Raw genomic sequence first — 19,705 nt, 5'->3', positions numbered from 1 at the left:
CGGTCTTGATAGCCCTGCTCAGTCCAGCCTCTTATGTACTGAACAACGGGATGGAGTCCCCGTGGTACATAAGAAGAATTTATGAGGGAGAACAGTTTGGATCACCATTGCCTTGGGCAAATGCCAGCCCACCTGTGGGACTGATTTTGCTCAGGGACATGGTGGAAAATGCAAAAAACCAAACAGGGATGTTGAGTTTGTACCAGAAGGAGACTTGATGATGGGAGAGAACAGTCAGAAGTTTTAGGTATACGTGCACATAAGTACATAAATCTGTATATGATGGTAATTATAGTTTATTGACTATTTAGATATACATATATGTGTTGTACAACTTGGGCATGATGTCATGATATGGAATAAGCGGTGAATGCTATAATGGTCATCCTTAAGTAATGACATCAGGAAATGGACTGCTGGAACTGGGAAAGTCCACCAGGAGTTCTATGATTCAACCAATTTCACTGCTTTTCCACATCAGGATGCATTTTTCTCCTCTTTTCCTGATGTTAGTGCCTTTTTGCTTGTACCAGCGATTCCTGACTGCTTGCAAAGGTCAAGCATAGAGGATTGCTGTGGGGACTGTCTGAATAAGGCAGTGATTGGTGAGAATATACATCGGACAAGACCCTTCCGACGTGACTGTGAATCCCCAGAAACATCTTGAATTTCTATGGTAATTCGAGCTACTGGCTGTCGTTTTTCTGCTGGAGCTGGGTCTTCATTTTTCATGACAGCTTCAAATGTCATTGTTTTTCTGCAACAAAAAGAAAGGGATTTTAGACAAGACTCCAAATTTGTAGGAGTTATGAGGCAAAGTGATCCCTGAACAGAAATCCCAGCAGATGGCTGTCCATTGCTCACTGTGCTCTGGTAGGCTCTCATTGCAAGAGCTTCCCTGTACAACGCAGCCACCTAGGGAAGAGTACTAGAGAAACAACTCACTTTTGTCTCTTCATCAGCAGACGTTTTGCCAGGTAAGCCAAAGCAGCCAGAACCATCAGAAAGAACAGAACGGCAAGCACTGCAAAGGCAGATTTATATCCTCCTTGTTTCTGTTCCACATGCTCTGCAGTTCTCACACCTCCGGCAGCTGGAGAACACAAGACAGTGCAACACACTCGTGAGTTCTGCACTACTGACGACATCACAGTGTAGTGAAGAAGTGCAGGTGATTGGAGTATTCACACCATTATCATCCCTGATTCTTGTGCCTTAGTAGCAGAGGATGAGGATGATGTCTTACAGTCCACCTGAGCACAAGCCTACTTGCAATGGTACCACTAATCCCACTTGGCCAGCTCCACCACTACCATCAAAACAGCTCCAGTTGCATGTTTGAATGCAATTCTTCTGCTTTGAATGGCAGTAAACACATCCTCTACAGAAGCTCTCCACAGCAGTTGATTGTATCCTCCTCTCAGTAAGAAACTGTTTATTCCTTCAGGTAAATCAGCACTGACAACATACCTTTGGGATACTCTTCAGGCCCAAAATCAAGATCCATCTGAGAACGTGGATAAGGAATCTGAGGTGCAACAGCTAGAAGGAAACACAGAGGAGAAACATTTTTATTTCAGATGGTGGTAACTCTTTCATAATCAACAAATTCAGGAGAGTCAGGCTGGCCTTCTGGATGCACTTGGCATCTCTCAAGAGAAACCTACACACAGCTCTTAGCCATGCAATTCCTCCAAGACTCAAAATAAGGAACCCTATGAGAAGCTGCAGAGCCAGCACCCAAGGCCACATCTGCAACCAAAGGCAGATAATAACAGCTCCTGACATACATTGCAATTAATCTGTTAAGCCTTGAATGGCAAAAAACACTCCTACTGACAGACACTTCTTTCCCTATTCCACTCACAAGTATGTGTCAATATGGTACCAGGTGCCAAAAGAGGCACCATATTGGCACAAAACAAACCATGTATAGATCAGCTAGGGAAAAGGATCCCCGGGAAGCTCTAAGCTCTTCTGTGAATGCTTCTGCCTACACAACACTGGGGCTGCTGGAAAACACTGCTGAGTAGGGCAAAGAATCCCAGGCCATATCCCTGTGCTCTCTTGATTGGTACTCTGCTCTTCTCCACATCCCAGCATCAGCAAAGACCATTGTAAGGTATGTTCCACAGGAAGACAAGGCTGAGAGTACCTGGTGATGCTGTGAAATGAACAAAGACAGACCACTCACCCCTGGGGTAGCCTTGAGGCTGATGAAAACGGCGCATCCCAGATATACGGCGTACAGGCAGATCTATAAAGAAACAGAAGAAAGGCTTCCTTTCCATATTGTGCCAGGCTTCTAGATAAGGAGCCTGCAGAGCCTGGCAGGGGATCACGTAGTGTTTTGTGAGCCACACGTAGGCCCAGATTCTGCCAGGCCTAGACTAGAGTCCTGGGTGAGCCATGGCCAGGGATCAGGTGCATCCCCAAGGAAAAACATACCCCTGGAATCCTGGAGACGTTCCAGATCACCTTCCATGGGATATGCTTCATACGTGTCACCGACACGATCAGCATCTGGAATAGAGAAAACCGGAAAAGCTGTCAAGAGCTGTCTCAATATGCTGCTTCTTAAGGGATCCGCAGTGACCAGAGATGGATTGCGTGAGCAACAGGCAGAATCCACACACGTATGAACATTCTTTCAATGCGTGCATGAGCCTGTTTCAGCTGTGGGCTTCGACGTGACAGCTCCCCAGATGCTGTCTCAAGGAAACAGCCTGCAGTTCGAAGCCTGTCTGCAGGACAGACTGCCCTTGCTCACTGGGGACCCTGTGACATCCTTGAAGCATACGTAAACCCCATGGGGAGCACATAAGGACAAAAGTGTGCATTTCCATTAGTCGTGAGTGCAGAACCTGCTGGACAGCAAACGGCTCTGCTGACACCATCCCAGCCCCTACTTGGGGCACGGGTGAGCAGACTGTGTGTCAGAGACTAGTTGTTTCTCCAGTGGACCCACCATCCAAGTCTGTTTTGCAGCTCCAGAGCTTCATAGCTGTTATGTAAGATCATTTGGGAAGGTGGGATAAGCTGAGAGGCGATCTGCTTGCTGCCCGGAACAGGGACTTGTTTTTGATCTTTTGCTGTCTTTGAGATACCCCCCCCCGCCCTCCCCATCTGACTGTGAGTGTGTAGATAATCCCCTGTTGCCTGAAGAGCATCTCCTGTGCACCCTTCTTGTAGGTATGGCAGAGTGATTCCATCAGTCAGTCACCCTCTCACAATCCTGGATGCTCCTAAACTTTTCTACTTCCCCCTTTAGTTCTACCACCAGGCTGAGCAGATCATCCATTTGCTCACACCGCACACGGGTGGTATCCCTGCTGCCCTCCTGTAGCAGTGACAGGACCAGGCATTCTCTGCAGCCTGAGACCTGTAGTGCAGCATGGACATACATGCTTTCTGAATCTCCACGTCCCTTTTAGAAGGAAGCTCTAAACCATGCCCTAAATGCTTCTGCCCTTGCTGGCATCACTTCAGGAGACACAGGGATGAAGCTGCTGGCAAACACTGCTGTGCAGGGCAAAGAATCCCAGGCCATATCCCTGTGCTCTCTTGATTGGCACTCTGCTCTTCTCCACATCCCAGCATCAGCAAAGACCATTGTAAGGTATGTTCCACAGGAAGACAAGACTGAGAATACCTGGTGATGCTGTGAAATGAACAAAGACAGACCACTCACCCCTGGGGTAGCCTTGAGGTCGATGAAAATGGTGCCGCCCAGATATACGGCGTACAGGCAGATCTATAAAGAAACAGAAGAAACGCTTACTTTCTATCTTGTGCCAGGCATCAAGGTAAGAGCCTGCAGAGCCTGGCAGGGGATCACGTAGTGTTTTGTGAGCCACACGTAGGTCCAGATTTTGCCAGACCTAGAGTAGTGTCCTGGGTGAGCCATGGCCAGGGACCAGGTGCATCCCCAAGGAAAAACATACCCCTGGAATCCTGGAGACGTTCCAGATCACCTTCCATGGGATCTGCTTCATACGTGTCACCGACACGATAATCTGGAATAGAGAAAAGCAGAAATGCCATGCAATATTCCTTGCTGCACCATTTACCCATCAGTTTGCTGTGCTCCAGGCCCTCTGTGCTCAGTGGGCACAGCTCTCCCCTCTAGGATGTCCCTCTCTGCTCCATGGTGGGATGCCTGGTGAAGCTGGAAAGCCATCATTTCAAAGGGAACAGAGTCGATGTAAGGGCCTGTTTTTTCCCTGGCAGACCCACCATCCAACACTGCTTTCCAGGCAGCTTTAAGAGTTTGTTTCCCCTCTGCTTCGCTCAGTGCCCAACCTACCTGGACTAAGGCCTTCCCACGCAACATTGCGGGGTCGCCCATGACATGGAGTCACAAGGAAAAGGAGAAGGAAGAGCAAAAAGCAACACCTGGGAGCAGTTGTCTCCCGTAGTTGCCCCATGCTACCTCTCGTCCACAACCAGCAAGCACCCTCCTTGGAGGCTTGAGGCAAGACTGGTCAACTGGTTCCTCCTGGCGTGACATAGTATGGGGTTCCTGAACGTCACCATGGTGCCCATTATGACCTCACAAAGCACCTCTTGAGGCACACCTTGAGGCAAGAAAACTCTGCTCGGCCTTTCTGAGTTAGAACTTTTTGAGCACCTTATTAAGGAGTATGTTTCCAAACAAGGCCCGTTGTTTTAGTATTCCTGCAGAGTTGGTTTGGATGTGCAATACTGTCTTCATATTCATCTGTACACATTGAAGGAATCTCAAGCTTCACCGCAGACTGAAGTGTATCAGGATGCAAAACAACAGAAATCCCACTGATCCCATCCCCTGACAAATATAGCTATGTTTCCTGTGCAGAATAATACAGCCTAAGTGTGACTTCTGTATTAAAAAGCAGACCAAGTAAGACTACAGTATTAATGTGTGCTGCTTTATGCATGTCACGGGTTAAGCGAAAATCTACCTGTGCCAGTGACGGGGGGACAGCTGGCCTGCATGTTTGCTGGCCGAAAAGGAAAGGGAAAAAAGGGAAATTAGAAAAGAGAACAGAGGCAACAATCTAAGGAGGCACACTTATTTACTAAATTCTATATCGAAATACAGGATAACACAATATAATACAATATAACTAAAATTAAGGCTAACGAATCAAGCAAAATAGGAGTGAGAGTGAGTCCCAAAACCAAGAGGCCTACTGTAGCTCTAGGCTAAACGGCAGGAAGGCTCCCACACGCTCCCCCCTGGCTCCGAGGATTCAAGAGGGCGAGTCCAGCCCCGAAGTGAGATCATATAGTGTCCTTGTCCCGTGACTTATCCCCGACCGTGATGTTCTCTGGGATATGTAGTTTTCTTCTGTGAGCTGCACATTCGGTAAAATTATCCATGCATTACATGATATTATGATGTGGTATACTGATAGCAAAATTACAAAACCGTGACAATGCATTGTAGTTTTCCAAGTCAAGGTTTTATTTTTAATTTTATTGTAGTATTTTCTACTGTTACAAATTCCAGTAGGTAGCGTTCCACATGTCTTTCACTTAATGGACCTGCCAATGCAGCCTTATGGGACCTTTTGCAGGCAACAATTCAGACAAGAGAAAATCTGGTTCATGAGGCAAGTGTCACGGGTTACCTAGATTTACCTATGCCTGTGATAGAGGGGAGCCACCCCGTAGGGCTTCCCTGGCCCGGAAAGTAAAGGAAAAAAGGGGAATGGGATAAAAACAGCAGCAATCTAAGGAGGAAAACTTATTTTACTAAATATGATACCAGAATACAGGATAACACAATATAATATAAAATAATTTAGGCTAATAAATAGAACGAAACAGAGAGAGAGAGTCCCCGAAAATCGAGAGGCCTACTGTGAACTCTGGGCGACACGGCTGGAACGCTTCCCACTCTCTGAGAAGTCAGAGAGAGAGAGAACTCCAGCCTGGGAGCGAGATTATATAGTGTCCTGGTCTCATGATTTATCCCTGACTGTGATGTTCTCTGAGATATCTAGTCTTCTCCTGTGAACTGCGCATTCGCTAAAATTATCCATGCTTTACATGATATTATTATGTGGAATACTGATAGCAAAATTACAGAATTACAAAACCATGACATTCCACCCCTTATTCTACATTATTACGTCATGGTTGATATATATACATATATACACGTATGTAAAACTATGATAGCTAAATAGTACAATTAAATGTAACATAACTAAATGTATAACTATATGTCATGGTTTAATAACACCCTATTGTGACTGGTCCAGAGGCTCCATGTATTTTGGGTATCGATTACCTTAGGATGGGATATTTTAAGGATTTCAAGGGGTATCGATGGGCCTTTGGGATAACTGCTGTTAACACAAACGGTGTTAAGCAGCTGTCAGCTTTACCTGGTCTGTCAGATGATCCTTCTGCTGTGGGGCTTGATGATTAGAGAATCAGGGAGTGATTAGCAAAACTCACTCGCCTTTTAACAGCCCCATATGGCCAGTGCGTAAAACCAGTGGGGAATGGAGGCTGACGGTAGATTACCGTGGCCTGAATGAAGTCACACCTCCATTGAGTGCTGCTGTACCAGACATGATAGAACTCCAGTATGAACTGGAGTCAAAAGAAGCTAGGTGGTATGCCACCATTGACATTGCTAATGCCTTCTTTTCCATCCTATTGGCTGCAAAATGTAGGCCACAGTTTGCTTTTACCTGGAGAGCTGTTCAGTATACCTGGAACCGTTTACCTCAAGGGTGGAAGCACAGCCCAACAATTTGCCATGGGTTGATCCAAGCTGTCTTGGAACAGGGTAATGCTCCTGAACACTTGCAGTATATTGATGATATTGTCGTGTGGAGCCATACAGCAGCAGAGGTTTTAGACTTGGACTGGCAGAATGTATAAAAATTGGGAGAACCATTTAGCAGAAGCCACCTGGTTGGTCAACACTCGAGGATCTAGTAATCGTAATGGTCCTAACCAATCCAGCTCCCTACGTACCGTGGAGGGAGATAAGGTTCCTGTAGTACACATAAAGCGTGTGTTGGGAAAAACAGTTTGGGTCCTTCCAGCATCTGGAAAGGGCAAACCTCTCTGGGGTACTGTCTTTGCACAGGGACCTGGGTGTACATGGTGGGTGATGGACAAAAATGGGAATGTCCAATGTGTACCACAAGGGAATTTGATGTTGGGGGAGTGCAGCCAATGATTTTCTTGTAGATATATAGGTAGAGTCTCAGAAAATATTTGACGAGTGTCCAGTTAGGTACAGGACTTGAGATAGAGTGGATTAATGTTAAGGAAACACTTTTTCTGTATACCTTAACTAGGCTTTCTGTAAGCAGGTTTTCCATCTGGGCTCTATATCGTGCACTGGCCATGCATGTGTAGAGCACACATGGAAAGAAGTATAATTCAAAAGGAATCTGCTGTGGAAGCTGGGAAAGGATGAGTGCACCTTGATGTGGGGGACGCCCTAATAGAGCTGCCTTTCCCCTCCACTGCTGTCATGTTTTCCTTTTTCTGGCAGTTTTGCCATTTTTCTCAAAATTAATAAATGATAATGAGTTAAGTTATGAAGTTTTATTCTCAGCTTAGGGATTTGTGTGGACTAGATATAAACTGATAAGAAAATAAGGTTGTTGATTACTCACAACTATACATTTGAGTGTGTGTGTGTGTATTAAGCATAATGTAATGATGTTGAATAATGGGTGGAATGTCATAGTTTAATAATTTTGTAATTTTGCCATCAGTATTCCACATCATAACATCATATAAAGCATGAATAATTTTACTGAATGTGCAACTTACAGAAGAAGACTACATATCCCAGACAACAGCACGGTCAGAGATAAGTCATGGGACCTGGACACTGTATTATCTGACTCCCAGGCTGGACTGACGTCTTTTGAGTTCTGTCATTCAGGGGAGTGTGTGGGAGCCTTCAGCCGTTTTGCCTAGAGTTTTACAGTAGGCCTCTCGGTTTTGGGACTCATTCTCTCTCCTATTTTGCTTGATTCGTTAGCTTAATTTCAATTATATTGTGCCTCTTGAACACTGCCAGAGGTTGGTTTTTGCCAGTCATGTAATCACAATAAAAAGTATTTAGTATTTGCTATTAAACTTCCTTGCATAGCTTTCCGCTTGTTCTTTGATTTTTAAATGCATGCAACCATCCCCGGTAACAAATCTGTTGTATAAATGAAAGTAAGATGTGCAGCCAGTCCCCACACAGCAGCTGTCCCCCCAGCCCTCTCTCCTCAGTTCTGCTGTTTGTTTTTTTTCCACATGATTTCGTACGTTATGGAATGTCACTCTGGCCATTTTAGGTCAGTGGTTCTGGTTCTGTCCCGTTCTAGCTCTTTGTGTCAGCAGCAACCCCTTGCTGGCAGGACAGTCCGAGGTGCTGCTCAGCAACAGGTGACATACTGGTGTGCTACCAGCATTGTTTTTCTCCTTAAGCCAAAACAGTATCGTACCAGACACTGGGAAGAAAATCAGCTCTGTCCAGCTGAAACCAGGACACCAGCAGAGGTGAACTGATTCATCGTGTCATAAGTATTAGGTAGCTTGAAGAAGCTTCCACAAACCAGGAACTAATGCAAGGTGAAAAGAACGACTTCATGTTACTGTTAAGAATCAAAGAATCAGAGAATATCCTGCACTGGAAGGGACTGACACCCTGCTCCACACAGGAGCACCCCAGAATTGAAACCCTGGGGCTGAGAGCATAGTCCAGATCCCCTCCCCTCCCCTCTTTGCTTTTCGGTGCATTAAATGGGCATGGGGGGAGGGGACAGCACCGGAGGGGAGGTACCTTCCACCCTCCCACAGCCCGCCGGTGAGATTGGGACTTAATTTTTTTCTCCTTGTTGAAATTCTCTCGTTGTTGTTTAGTGACGTTGGGTTCATTAAACTGCCGCTTGTTCTCAGAACGTTCTTTTTTTTATATTTTTCCTTCCTAGATCCAATCGCAATCTCCCTTCGCTTCCCCTTTCTCCGAGCGCACGTAGCCGGGCCAGGCCTGGCCGCCGCACCGTGCAGTTAGAGAGGGGAGGTACTTTTGTTCCTTCTCTGCCCGGGTTTGTTCCCGCTGTCACGGAGTGAGCTCTAGAGAGAACTCTGTGACATCTACAAAGAGCAGCCTCTGCAAAACCAAAGTGCTTGAACAGCGCTGTGTGCTGGGTATGTGCTTGGCACCTGTCGTGGTGACAAATTTGCACCGTTTTCCCCGGTAGGAAGCAGAGATGCTGTTCCATAGGCAAATAACAGTGATTTGATGACCTCTGCACCCTCCCCAACATCTCCTACATGAAATCACCTTTCCAAAGCACCGTTTCCTCCACTGCTCTTTACTTACTGCTGTTTTCCAGGTCTCCTTAAACCCCAGAATAAACACAGTACCTCTGGATCTTATCTCCTGTCATGCTGAGTTTTCAGGAATTAGACCTGGGAGAAGTTGTACTGAGGGACGTGGTTTAGTGAGAACTCTTGGTGATGGGTGGATGGTTGGACTGGGTGATCCCATGGGTCTTTTCCAGTCCTGGTGATTCTATGATTCTGTGATTCCGTGATTCTGTGCTGGAGCAACAGGAGAAGCCAATGGGGAAAATCAAGGGAAATACCTAAAAGGAATTAAGGAGTTATCCTTTAAGGAAGTGAGAAGACCAGCTATCCAGCTGAAGTGCTTCTACAGCAGTGCACACAGCTTGGGAAACAATCTGGAGGAGCTGGAAGCTACTGTGCTCCTGTAAAACCACAATATAGTTGCTGTCACCAAAACCTGGTGGGATGATTATCTTGACTGGAGTGTGCCTATTGGTGGCTACAAGCAGTTCAGAAGGCACAGGTGAGGAAGGAAGGGAGTGGGCATTGCTACCTACACAGGAAAGAACAGAATGTGAAGAGCTGTCCCTAAAGAAGTCATATGGGTGACAGTTAAGACACCAAGGCAGGAAAGAGAGCCTTGTGAGCGGTGTCTACTATAGGCCACCTGATCAGTCAGAGCCTGTTGATAGGCTCAGGAAAGCCAAAACCCTGCTTAAATTGAACTTCACAAGGGATGCCATAAAGAACATGTAACTCTTCTACATGTACCTCAACCAGAAAAAGAAAATCCAGGAGGGCGTATCCCCCTTGTCAGTGACACACGCAGGCCTGTACAACAGATGAGGAGAAGGATGAGGAACTCAGCAACTTTTTTGCCTCAGTCTTTTCTGATAACTACTCACCACGCAGCCCTCAAACTTTGGGTTTGGTAGGAGGGGGTTTCGGAATCTACATCCTCACTGTAAGCAAAGATCAGGTTCATGAGCACCTGAGGAATCTGAACATCCACAAGTCTATGGGTCCCAAGGAGAAGCATCCCAGCCTCCTTGTCCTATAGCTTTCCAAATTGCATCTGCAGCCCGTTGTTATATTGTTGTTATATTCTGGCTACAGTAGTGCCAGCTGTAGCCAGAAATCCATTGGCTTTGAACGATGCCATCAGCCAGCAGACCCTTGCAGCATAATGCTTAACCTCTCTCTTAGTGAGGATATGCAGGAGGGGTCCGATAATTGCCTGTTCTTCAGCAAATGTGCTCTACCCCATCCTGCCCTCGGCTGTGTTCACCACTCCAATGATCAGTGATTTCTTTATCCCAGGTCAGTCCAGCTGACCCGCTCCTGCTGAGGTCTCTCTCTGCGTCGCTGTGCTGGTCCTGATATCACATTGGGGTCACTGTTTACTGGGAAACCTGCAGGTAGGGGATATTTTGAGGGTGGGGATGACTTGCATCTGGGGGATTTGGGGCTGGGGGAGTCAGGAGCAGTTTTTCGAGACCACCCAAGAGCATGACTGAGCCATGTCCGTGTGTTACTTTTTCTTCACAGCTATGTCTATACATTGCTACATATCTTGTTTTTCCCTTAGGCCGTCGTTGCCTTTAGATACATATTCTGTCTTTAGCTACATATCCTGTCTTTCACATCCTGATTTCCCCTCAGCTGCTGCCTCCAGTCACGTACCTTCTCTTACAATTTAACTAATGGAATTTCATCATGTCCTTTCTCACGAAGCCATTCTGCATAAACACTCTCCACACTGCAGTTCAGCTGAGATCCAAAGCTGCACTGGAAAAGGCAACATGGATTCCTTGAAAGCAGCCAGCAGAGCACAGGCAAAGCTGATGCCAGTCTGCCCCACTGGATGCCTGTGGTGCGCTGATACCTACAAAGCCCTCACGGTCCATATGGCCCAGAAAAGCCTGGAAGTGCGCATGGCCGCCCTGCCCAAATTGCTCTTGATCTCCCATCAGCTGGCACGGGAAACACAATGCAGCCATGTCCTTCCCAAGCCCATCAAGCCAGGGCAGACCCAGGCCAAGGGCAAATGCATTGCAGGCAACGTTCTCAAGAAGAAACAGAAGAGTGACCGTGGTGTACCCAGCCCTGGAGATTTCCCCATACTGGTGCCATGCCCCCCCTATATTCTGCTGCCCTGGAATGTGGGTCAAGCCAGGAAGACCATCCAGCAGAAGGCTCAGATTCACAGCCAGGGCCAGGCTGAGGCACAGGAGCATCCCCAGAAGCAGTGCTGCCCCCAGGAGTCGGCAGAGAATGCTTTGCCTCCGAGCCACGCAGCAGACAAGGAGCAAGAGCATCCCACAGCTACCATAGCACTTCCTGGCTCAGACAACACATCAAAGATAAAGGATGCCAGCTGTCAGACAGACTGTGCAAGCTTTTGCATGACTGACATCAAATCCAGGAGCCAGTGCGTCAGCAAAGCGCATGCTGTCATCTCAAAGCTGCAGCTCGGTCATAAAACCTTTGGGAAGCTCTCCATGCACATGGCCAGAAAATGCCTGGAGATAAAGCTTCACTGCTTACCTGAGTTAATGCAGAAGTCCATGTGGCGGCAGCGTGGGATGTCCCTCACCCGCCCAGCTGGCACCATGGCATCAAAATCCCAGCTGGTTCACAGATACTTCCCCAGCCATCTGGCTTGGTTCCTGAATAAGACACGCGAGAACCTGGAGCTGCACATCCGCTCCCTGAAGTTGAAGCGCTGTGAGAACCTCCTTACCTCAGCCAGTCCATCAAAGCCTGCAGTGTCCCAGGAGGAAGAATCTACCAGCTCATATGTGACTGCAACATCCATGGCATCTTGGGCTGAGGTAGGCCTCAAAAAACAAAAGCAGCGGACCCTGTCGAAGAAGTCCCTGAGCAGAGGCAAAAGCAACTGGAACGTCGAAGTGAAGGGCACTGGCTTTCCAACTACCAGAGTAACGGTCTGGGGAGTGGAAGAGAAAACCACCACCTACCCCAATAAGCCTACCTAAATAAATATTTCTTTATCTATAGATAATTTTTTCTATATACCTAAATAAGTAAGTGCCTAAGAGCTTTCTCTATGAGGGCCTTCCTGGGGATTGAATGGGGAGATGGGCTCAGGAGGGAAGCTGTGTGTTCCACAGGAGGACATGCAGATGAGGACAAGCCCCGGCAAGGTGGCTGGAGCTTCTCCTCCCCTGTGGCCGTGCCCTGGGTGCAGCTTGGGGCTCTGTGACCCATCTGGAGGCACAGCACCAAGTCCTGACACTGCAAGGGGACTGCAGGCTCCCACAGCACCAGGAACAGCCTGTCAGCTCCTTCTGCAGGCTGGCACATTGAGGTGCTGCAAGGCAAGTCCTTTGGTCACCTTGGCCTGTGATCCAGGAGTCATCCCAGCCTGGTCTGTGGGGATGGGGATGGGGAAGGCAGCATGAAGCAGGGATGACCAAGGCTGCAGAATAGCGTCCGTTGCCCTCCCAGCACAGGCAGCCACCAAAGAGCTCCCTTGCACTGGCCACACCGTGCATATGGAAAGAATAGGGTTCTTGCACTGCTGATGCAGCTTCTGGTCAATCCAACTTATCTGACCGTAGCTTCTGTTCTCTTAGGCAGCCTGGAAGGCCAAGCATATCCTGGGCTGAATTAGAAAAGGGGTGGCCAGCAGGGGAAGGGAAGTGATTGTCTCCCTCCTGTGAGGCCCCATCTGCATCACTGCATCAATAGACAAGGGAAGAGTCACCAATGCCTATCTGTCTTGACTTCTGTAAGGACATGGAGATTTTGGAAAGGGTCCAGAGTAGGGCCACGAAGATGATCAGGGGGCTGGAGCACCTCCCCTATGAGGACAGGCTGAGGGAGTTGGGCTTGTTCATCCTGGAGAAGAGAAGGCTGTGGGGTGACCTCATTGCAGCCTTTCAATACCTGAAGGGAACTTACTCCCAGGAGGGGAGTAAACTCTTTGAAAGGGCTGACAATAGCAGGACATGGGGAAATGGTTTTAAGTTAAATGAGGGAAGATTTAGGTTGGATGTTAGGGGGAAGTTCTTCACTAGGAGAGTGGTTAGGATGTGGATGCCCCGTCCTTGGAGGTGTTCAAGACCAGGTTGAATGGGGCCCTGGGCAACCTGATCTAGTAAATGTGTATGTTTGGTGGCCCTGCTAGGCAGCGGTGTTGGAACTACATGATCCTTGAGGTTCCTTCCAACCCAGGTCATTCTGTGATTCTGTGATTCTGTGATTCTGTAAGGCGTTTGGCACAGTAATTCACAACATCCTTCTCTCCACTTTGGGAAGATATAAATTTGATTGGTGAACTTTTCTATGAATGAAGAATTGGATGTAGGATTGGGTCCAGAGAGAGCTGGTCAGTGGCTCAATGTCTGGATGGAGTTTGGTGATGATTGGTGTCCGCTCTACAAAACTGACAGAACAACACCGTTTTTATCAGGACACACTGTGTAAGATTTACTTTTTCTTTAAATTATTTATTTTTTAATTTTTTTCCTTTGCCAAAGAAAAGTGGGAGTGTCATCAGCTTTTCCATAGCACAGGATCAGCTTAAGTAAAGGTAATCCTGATACGCTTCAGAGTCAGACACTGTCACAGCAGCTAAAGTCATCATGAGTCCCAAAGTGAGATACACCAAAATAAAGAGAAACCTGGACACCTGAGAAATCCAGAACATGGCTGATCCTTTTATTTGTCTTTTTCCTTTTTTCCCCTCTCTTCATTTACTATTCCTCTGCCTTTTTCTATTTCTTTTTTTTTTTCTATTTCTTTCTCTTCTCTACTTCTTTTCCTCTTTTCTTTTCTTTTCTCTTCTTTTCTTTTCTTTTCTTTTCTTTTCTTTTCTCTTCTTTTCTTTTCTCTTCTCTTCCTTTCTCTTTTCTTTTCTTTTCTTTTCTTTTCTTTTCTTTTCTTTTCTTTTCTTTTCTTTTCTTTTCTTTTCTTTTCTTTTCTTTTCATATCATTTCTTTTCTTTTCTTTTCATATCATTTCTTTACTTTTCTTTCCTTTCCTTTTCTTTCCTTTTCTTTATTTTCCTTTTCTCTTCTCTTCTCTTCTCTTCTCTTCTCTTCTCTTCTCTTCTCTTCTCTTCTCTTCTCTTCTCTTCTCTTCTCTTCTCTTCTCTTCTCTTCTCTTCTCTTCTCTTTTCTACTTTTCTCTACTTTTCTTCTCTTTTCCTTTTTTCTTTTCTTTTCTTTTCTTTTCTTTTCTTTTCTTTTCTTTTCTTTTCTTTTCTTTTCTTTTCTTTTCTTTTCTTTTCTTTTCTTTTCTTTTCTTTTCTTTTCTTTTCTTTTCTTTTCTTTTCTTTTCTTTTCTTTATCCTCTATATCCTCCCCTCCTTTCCCCTCCTTTCCCCTCCTTTCCCCTCCTTTCCCCTCCTTTCCCCTCCCCTCCCCTCCCCTCCCCTCCCCTCCCCTCCCATCCCCTCCCCTCCTCACCCCTCCCCTTTTTTTCCTTTTCTTTTTCTTCCTCCTTTTCATCTTTTTCTAATTCTTCTCCAATTCTTCTTCCCTATCTTCATTTTTTTTCTTGTCCTGCTTTTCTATTTATTTTCATTTTTGTTCCATCTTTCTTAAAACTTTTCACATTCTTTATTTCTTGCTTTTCATCTTTCTTTTCTGTTTTTTTCTTTTCCTCTTTTTTTTTCCTCTCCCATTTCCCCCCTATTTTCTTTTGCTTTTGGTTCTTCTTACCCTATTTGTTTTTCTTTTCCTTCCCCGTTCTCTGTTCTGCTTTCTCTTTTTCTTCCCTATTTAATTTTCATTTTCTCTTTCCTTCCCTCTTTTTTCTTGCTTTTCTTTTTTTCTTCCCCTTTATATTTCCCTTTCCCTTTCTTTCCCTTTCTCTTTTTCTTTTTTTTCGTTTCTTTTTTCTTCTTTTCTCTTTTTTCTCTTTTCTCTTTAATCTTCTTCTCTCTTCTTCTCTCTTCTTCTCTCTTCTTCTCTCTTCTTCTCTCTTCTTCTCTTCCCTTCTTCCCTTCCCTTCCCTTCCCTTCCCTTCCCTTCCCTTCCCTTCCCTTCCCTTCCCTTCCCTTCCCTTCCCTTCCCTTCCCTTCCCTTCCCTTCCCTTCCCTTCCCTTCCCTTCCCTTCCCTTCCCTTCCCTTCTCTTCCCTTTCCTTTCCTTTCTTCCTTTTTTTTTTAATCCTCTATCCCCTCTCCTCCCCTTCCCTCACCTCCTGTCCTCTCCCTTCCCATCCTTACCCCTCCCCTCCCCTCTTTTTCTTTTTCTTCCCCCTTTTCATATTTTTCTAATTCTTCTCCAATTCTTCTTCTCTATCTTCATTTTTTCTTCTTCTGTCTTGCTTTTTTCTCTATTTTCATTTTCGTTGCAACTTTCTTAAAACTTTTCACATTCTTCATTATTTCTTGCTTTTCATCTTTCTTTTCTTTTTTTTCTATTCCTCTTCCTTTTCCTCTCCCATTTCCCCCCCTATTTTCTTTTGCTTTTGGTTCTCCTTACCCTATTTGTTTTTCTTTTCCTTCCCCATTTTCTGTTCTCCTTTCTCTTTTTCTTCCCTATTTAATTTTCATTTTCTCTTCCTTCCCTCTTCATACTTTTTTTTTAAAAATTCCCCTTTTGTTTGTTTCCCTTTCCCCTTCCTTTTCCCTTTCCTTGTCTTCCTTTTCTTTATATTTTTCCTTTTTTTAAATTTTTCTTTCTTTCCTTCTTCTTCTCCCCTTCTTTCCTTTGGTTTTTTTTTTTCTTTCTTCCCCTCTTTGTTTCTTTTTTCTCCCCCATTTTCTTTCTCTTCTCCTTTTTCTATTCTTTTTCTTCCCTATTATCATTCTTCTATTTTCTTCCCCGTTTTCTTCCCTCTTTTTTCTCCCTTTATCTTTACTTTCCCCTTTTGTTTTTTTGCCCTATTTCTTTTTCTTTACCCCTTTCTTTCCTATCTCCATTTAATTTTTCTTCTTTCTTGCTTTCTTTTTAATTTTCATTTTCTTTCCATTTTTCCTCCCCTTAACTCATTCTTTTTTATTTCTTGCTTTTCTTCTCTCTTTTCTTTTTTCCTCCTTTTTTTTGTTCTTTTTCTTCCTACTTTTAAAAGCTTGTTATCTTTTTTCTTATTCTCTTCCCCACTTTTTTTTGTTCCTATATATTTTTTACTTCTTTTCCTCTTCCTTTTCCATTCCCCCCCCATTTTCTATTGCTATTGGTTCTTCTTACCCTGTTTTTCTTTTGCTTCTCCCACTTCTGTTCTCTTTTTCGTTTTACTTCCCTATTTCATTTTCATTTTCTCTTCCCCCTTAGCTTCCCTCCTTTTTCTCGCCCTTCTATTTTTCTTCCCCTTTGTTTCCCTTCTTCTTTTCTATTTCCTTTTCTTTTTCTTTTCTTTTCTTTTCTTTTCTTTTCTTTTCTTTTCTTTTCTTTTCTTTTCTTTTCTTTTCTTTTCTTTTCTTTTCTTTTCTTTTCTTTTCTTTTCTTTTCTTTTCTTTTCTTTTCTTTTCTTTCTTTATAGCTTCTTTTCTATTCCCTTTTTCTTTACTTTTCATCTTTTTTATTCTTTTTCTTCCCTATTATCATTCTTGTCTATTTTTTTCCGTTTTCTTCCCTCTTCCACTTTTATCTTTACTCTCCACTTTCAGTTTCCGTTTTTTTTCCTATTTATTTTTTTTTAACGTTTTGTTCCCTATCTTCCTTTTATTTTTCTCCTTTCATGCTTTTTTTAATTTTCATTTTCTTTCCATTTTTCCTCCCCATTTCTCCTTCTTTTTGATTTCTTGCTTTTCATCTCTATTTTCTTCCCAGCCCCCTTTTTTAACTTTTTCTTCCTAGTCTTAAAAACATGATAATTTATTTCATAGTTTCTTCCCTTCCCCCCCTTCCCCCTTTTTTTTTTGTTCCCATTTATTTTTACTTCTTTTCCTCTTCCTTTTCCATTCTCCCCCCCCCCCCCCCTTTCAATTTTTTTTTTGGCTTTTGGTTCTTTTAAAATATTTGTTTTTCTTTTGCTTCTCCCATTTCTGTTCTTTTTTCCTTTTCTTCAATATTTAATGTTCTTATTCTATTTTCTTCCCCCTTTCCTTCCCTCTATTTATTGCTCTCATTTTTTTCTACCCCTTTATGTTTCCCTTTTTTCCCTATTTATTTTACTTTACCCCTTTATTCCCTATCTTCATTTAATTTTTCTTCTCCTTTCCATTTCCTTTCCTTTCCTTCCCTTTCCCTTTCCCTTTCCCTTTCCCTTTCCCTTTCCCTTTCCCTTTCCCTTTCCCTTTCCCTTTCCCTTTCCCTTTCCCTTTCCCTTTCCTTTCCTTTCCGTTCCGTTCCGTTCCGTTCCGTTCCGTTCCGTTCCTTTCTTTTATAAATTCCCTTCTATTATAATTCCCTTCCTTTGCATTATACCTACCTTCCCTTAATGTTCCTTAGCAGTTTCCATTAGACCTTCCTTTCCATTCCTTTTTTTTTTTTTAAATTAACCTCCCCTTTCCTTTTTTATATACTTCCCTATCCTTACAATTCTACATACATTGACTTTCCTTTATACATTGCTTTCCTTTCCATTATATCTACCTTTCCTTTCTTTTCTATTCCCTTCCTTTCCCTTCCTTTATACTTACCTTTGCTTCCTTTCTTTTATACTTTCCCTTCCTTTATACTTTCCATTCCTTTATACTTTCCTTTCCATTCCTATTTTTAAACTTACCCATTCCTTTCATTTATACTTTCTTATCTTTCCAATTTACTTACCTTTGCTTTCCTTTCTTTTATAAATTCCCTTCCTTTATAATTCCCTTCCCTTTGCATTATACCTACATTCCCTTTCTGTTCTGTAACATTTTCCTTTAGACCTTCCTTTCCATTCCTTTTTTTTTTAAATTAACCTTTCCTTTCCTATTTTATATACTTCCCTATCCTTACAATTCTACATACATTGACTTTCCTTTATACATTGCTTCCCTTTCCATTATATCTACCTTTCCTTTCTTTTCTATTCTCTTCCTTTCCCTTCCTTTATACTTACCTTTGCTTCCTTTCTTTTATACTTTCCCTTCCTTTATACTTTCCTTTCCTTTACACTTTCCTTTCACTTCCTATTTTTAAACTTACCCTTTCCTTTCATTTATACTTTCCTTTCCTTTCATACTTACCTTTGCTTTCCTTTCTTTTATAAATTCCCTTCTTTTATAATTCCATTCCCTTTGCATTATACCTACATTCCCTTTCTGTTCTGTAACATTTTCCTTTAGACCTTCCTTTCCATTCCTTTTTTTTTTTTTAAATTAACCTTTCCTTTCCTTCTTTATATATTTCCCTATCCTTACAATTCTACATAGATTGACTTTCCTTTATACATTGCTTCCCTTTCCATTATATCTACCTTTCCTTTCTTTTCTATTCCCTTCCTTTCCCTTCCTTTATACTTACCTTTGCTTCCTTTATTTTATACTTGCCCTTCCTTTATACTTTCCATTCCTTTATACTTTCCTTTCACTTCCTATTTTTAAACTTACCCATTCCTTTCATTTATACTTTCTTATCCTTTCCAATATACTTACCTTTGCTTTCCTTTCTTTTATAAATTCCCTTCCTTTATAATTCCCTTCCCTTTGCATTATACCTTCCTTCCCTTTCTGTTCTGTAACATTTTCCTTTAGACCTTCCTTTCCGTTCCTTTTTTTTTTTTAAATTAACCTTTCCTTTCCTTTTTTATATACTTCCCTATCCTTACAATTCTACATACATTGACTTTCCTTTATACATTTCTTTCCTTTCCATTATATCTACCTTTCCTCTCTTTTCTATTCCCTTCCTTTCCCTTCCTTTATACTTACCTTTGCTTACTTTCTTTTATACTTTCCCTTCCTTTATACTTTCCTTTCCTTTACACTTTCATTTCAATTCCTATTTTTAGCCTTACCCTTTCCTTTCATTTATACTTTCCTTTCCTTTCCTTTCATACTTACCTTTGCTTTCCTTTCTTTTATAAATTCCCTTCTTTTATAATTCCATTCCCTTTGCATAATAACTACATTACCTTTCTGTTCTGTAACATTTTCCTTTAGACCTTCCTTTCCGTTCCTTTTTTTTTTTTTAAATTAACCTTTCCTTTCCTTTTTTATATACTTCCCTATCCTTAGAATTCTACACACATTGACTTTCCTTTATACATTGCTTTCCTTTCCATTATATCTAACTTTCCTTTCTTTTCCATTCCCTTCCTTTCCCTTCCTTTATACTTACCTTTGCTTCCTTTCTTTTATACTTTCCCTTCCTTTATACTTTCCATTCCTTTATACTTTCCTTTCCATTCCTATTTTTAAACTTACCCATTCCTTTCATTTATACTTTCTTATCCTTTCCAATATACTTACCTTTGCTTTCCTTTCTTTTATAAATTCCCTTCCTTTATAATTCCCTTCCCTTTGCATTATACCTACATTCCCTTTCTGTTCTGTA

At 43.1% G+C, this 19,705-nt stretch overlaps 1 protein-coding gene and 1 long non-coding RNA gene across 2 annotated transcripts; both read right to left on the bottom strand.

The window, feature by feature from the left end:
• Positions 1-276: 276 nt before the first annotated feature.
• Positions 277-2,335, bottom strand: LOC146753333 (uncharacterized). The gene is made up of 4 exons (XM_085530431.1): positions 2,195-2,335; positions 1,471-1,542; positions 946-1,093; positions 277-757 (listed from the first exon to the last, which is right to left on the bottom strand). The coding sequence occupies exons 1-4, from the start codon at positions 2,289-2,291 to the stop codon at positions 478-480; spliced, it is 597 nt and encodes a 198-aa protein (XP_085386557.1). The 5' UTR covers positions 2,292-2,335; the 3' UTR covers positions 277-477.
• Positions 2,336-3,148: 813 nt separating this feature from the next.
• On the bottom strand, positions 3,149-13,661 carry LOC146753332 (uncharacterized). The gene is made up of 4 exons (XR_014939908.1): positions 12,050-13,661; positions 11,854-11,975; positions 3,945-4,016; positions 3,149-3,754 (listed from the first exon to the last, which is right to left on the bottom strand). It is a non-coding gene; the product is annotated as an uncharacterized LOC146753332 (long non-coding RNA).
• Between the last annotated feature and the right edge of the window lie 6,044 nt (positions 13,662-19,705).

The sequence above is a fragment of the Coturnix japonica genome, chromosome Z (genome assembly GCF_054131305.1).
Source record: "Coturnix japonica strain WE chromosome Z, WE-NBRP24, whole genome shotgun sequence".
NCBI lineage: Eukaryota > Metazoa > Chordata > Aves > Galliformes > Phasianidae > Coturnix > Coturnix japonica.
Note: the sequence above shows the minus strand (reverse complement) of the source record. Positions and strands in the feature narration are given on the sequence as shown.

Excerpts from the sequence above, each read along its gene's own strand:
- LOC146753333 (XM_085530431.1), bottom strand. The coding sequence starts at position 2,291 with ATGGAAAGGAAGCCTTTCTTCTGTTTCTTTATAGATCTGCCTGTACGC. Across the intron at positions 1,543-2,194 it reads GCCTCAAGGCTACCCCAGGG|CTGTTGCACCTCAGATTCCT; the intron begins GTGAGTGGTCTG and ends GTTTCCTTCTAG. Across the intron at positions 1,094-1,470 it reads GCCTGAAGAGTATCCCAAAG|CTGCCGGAGGTGTGAGAACT; the intron begins GTATGTTGTCAG and ends TGTGTTCTCCAG.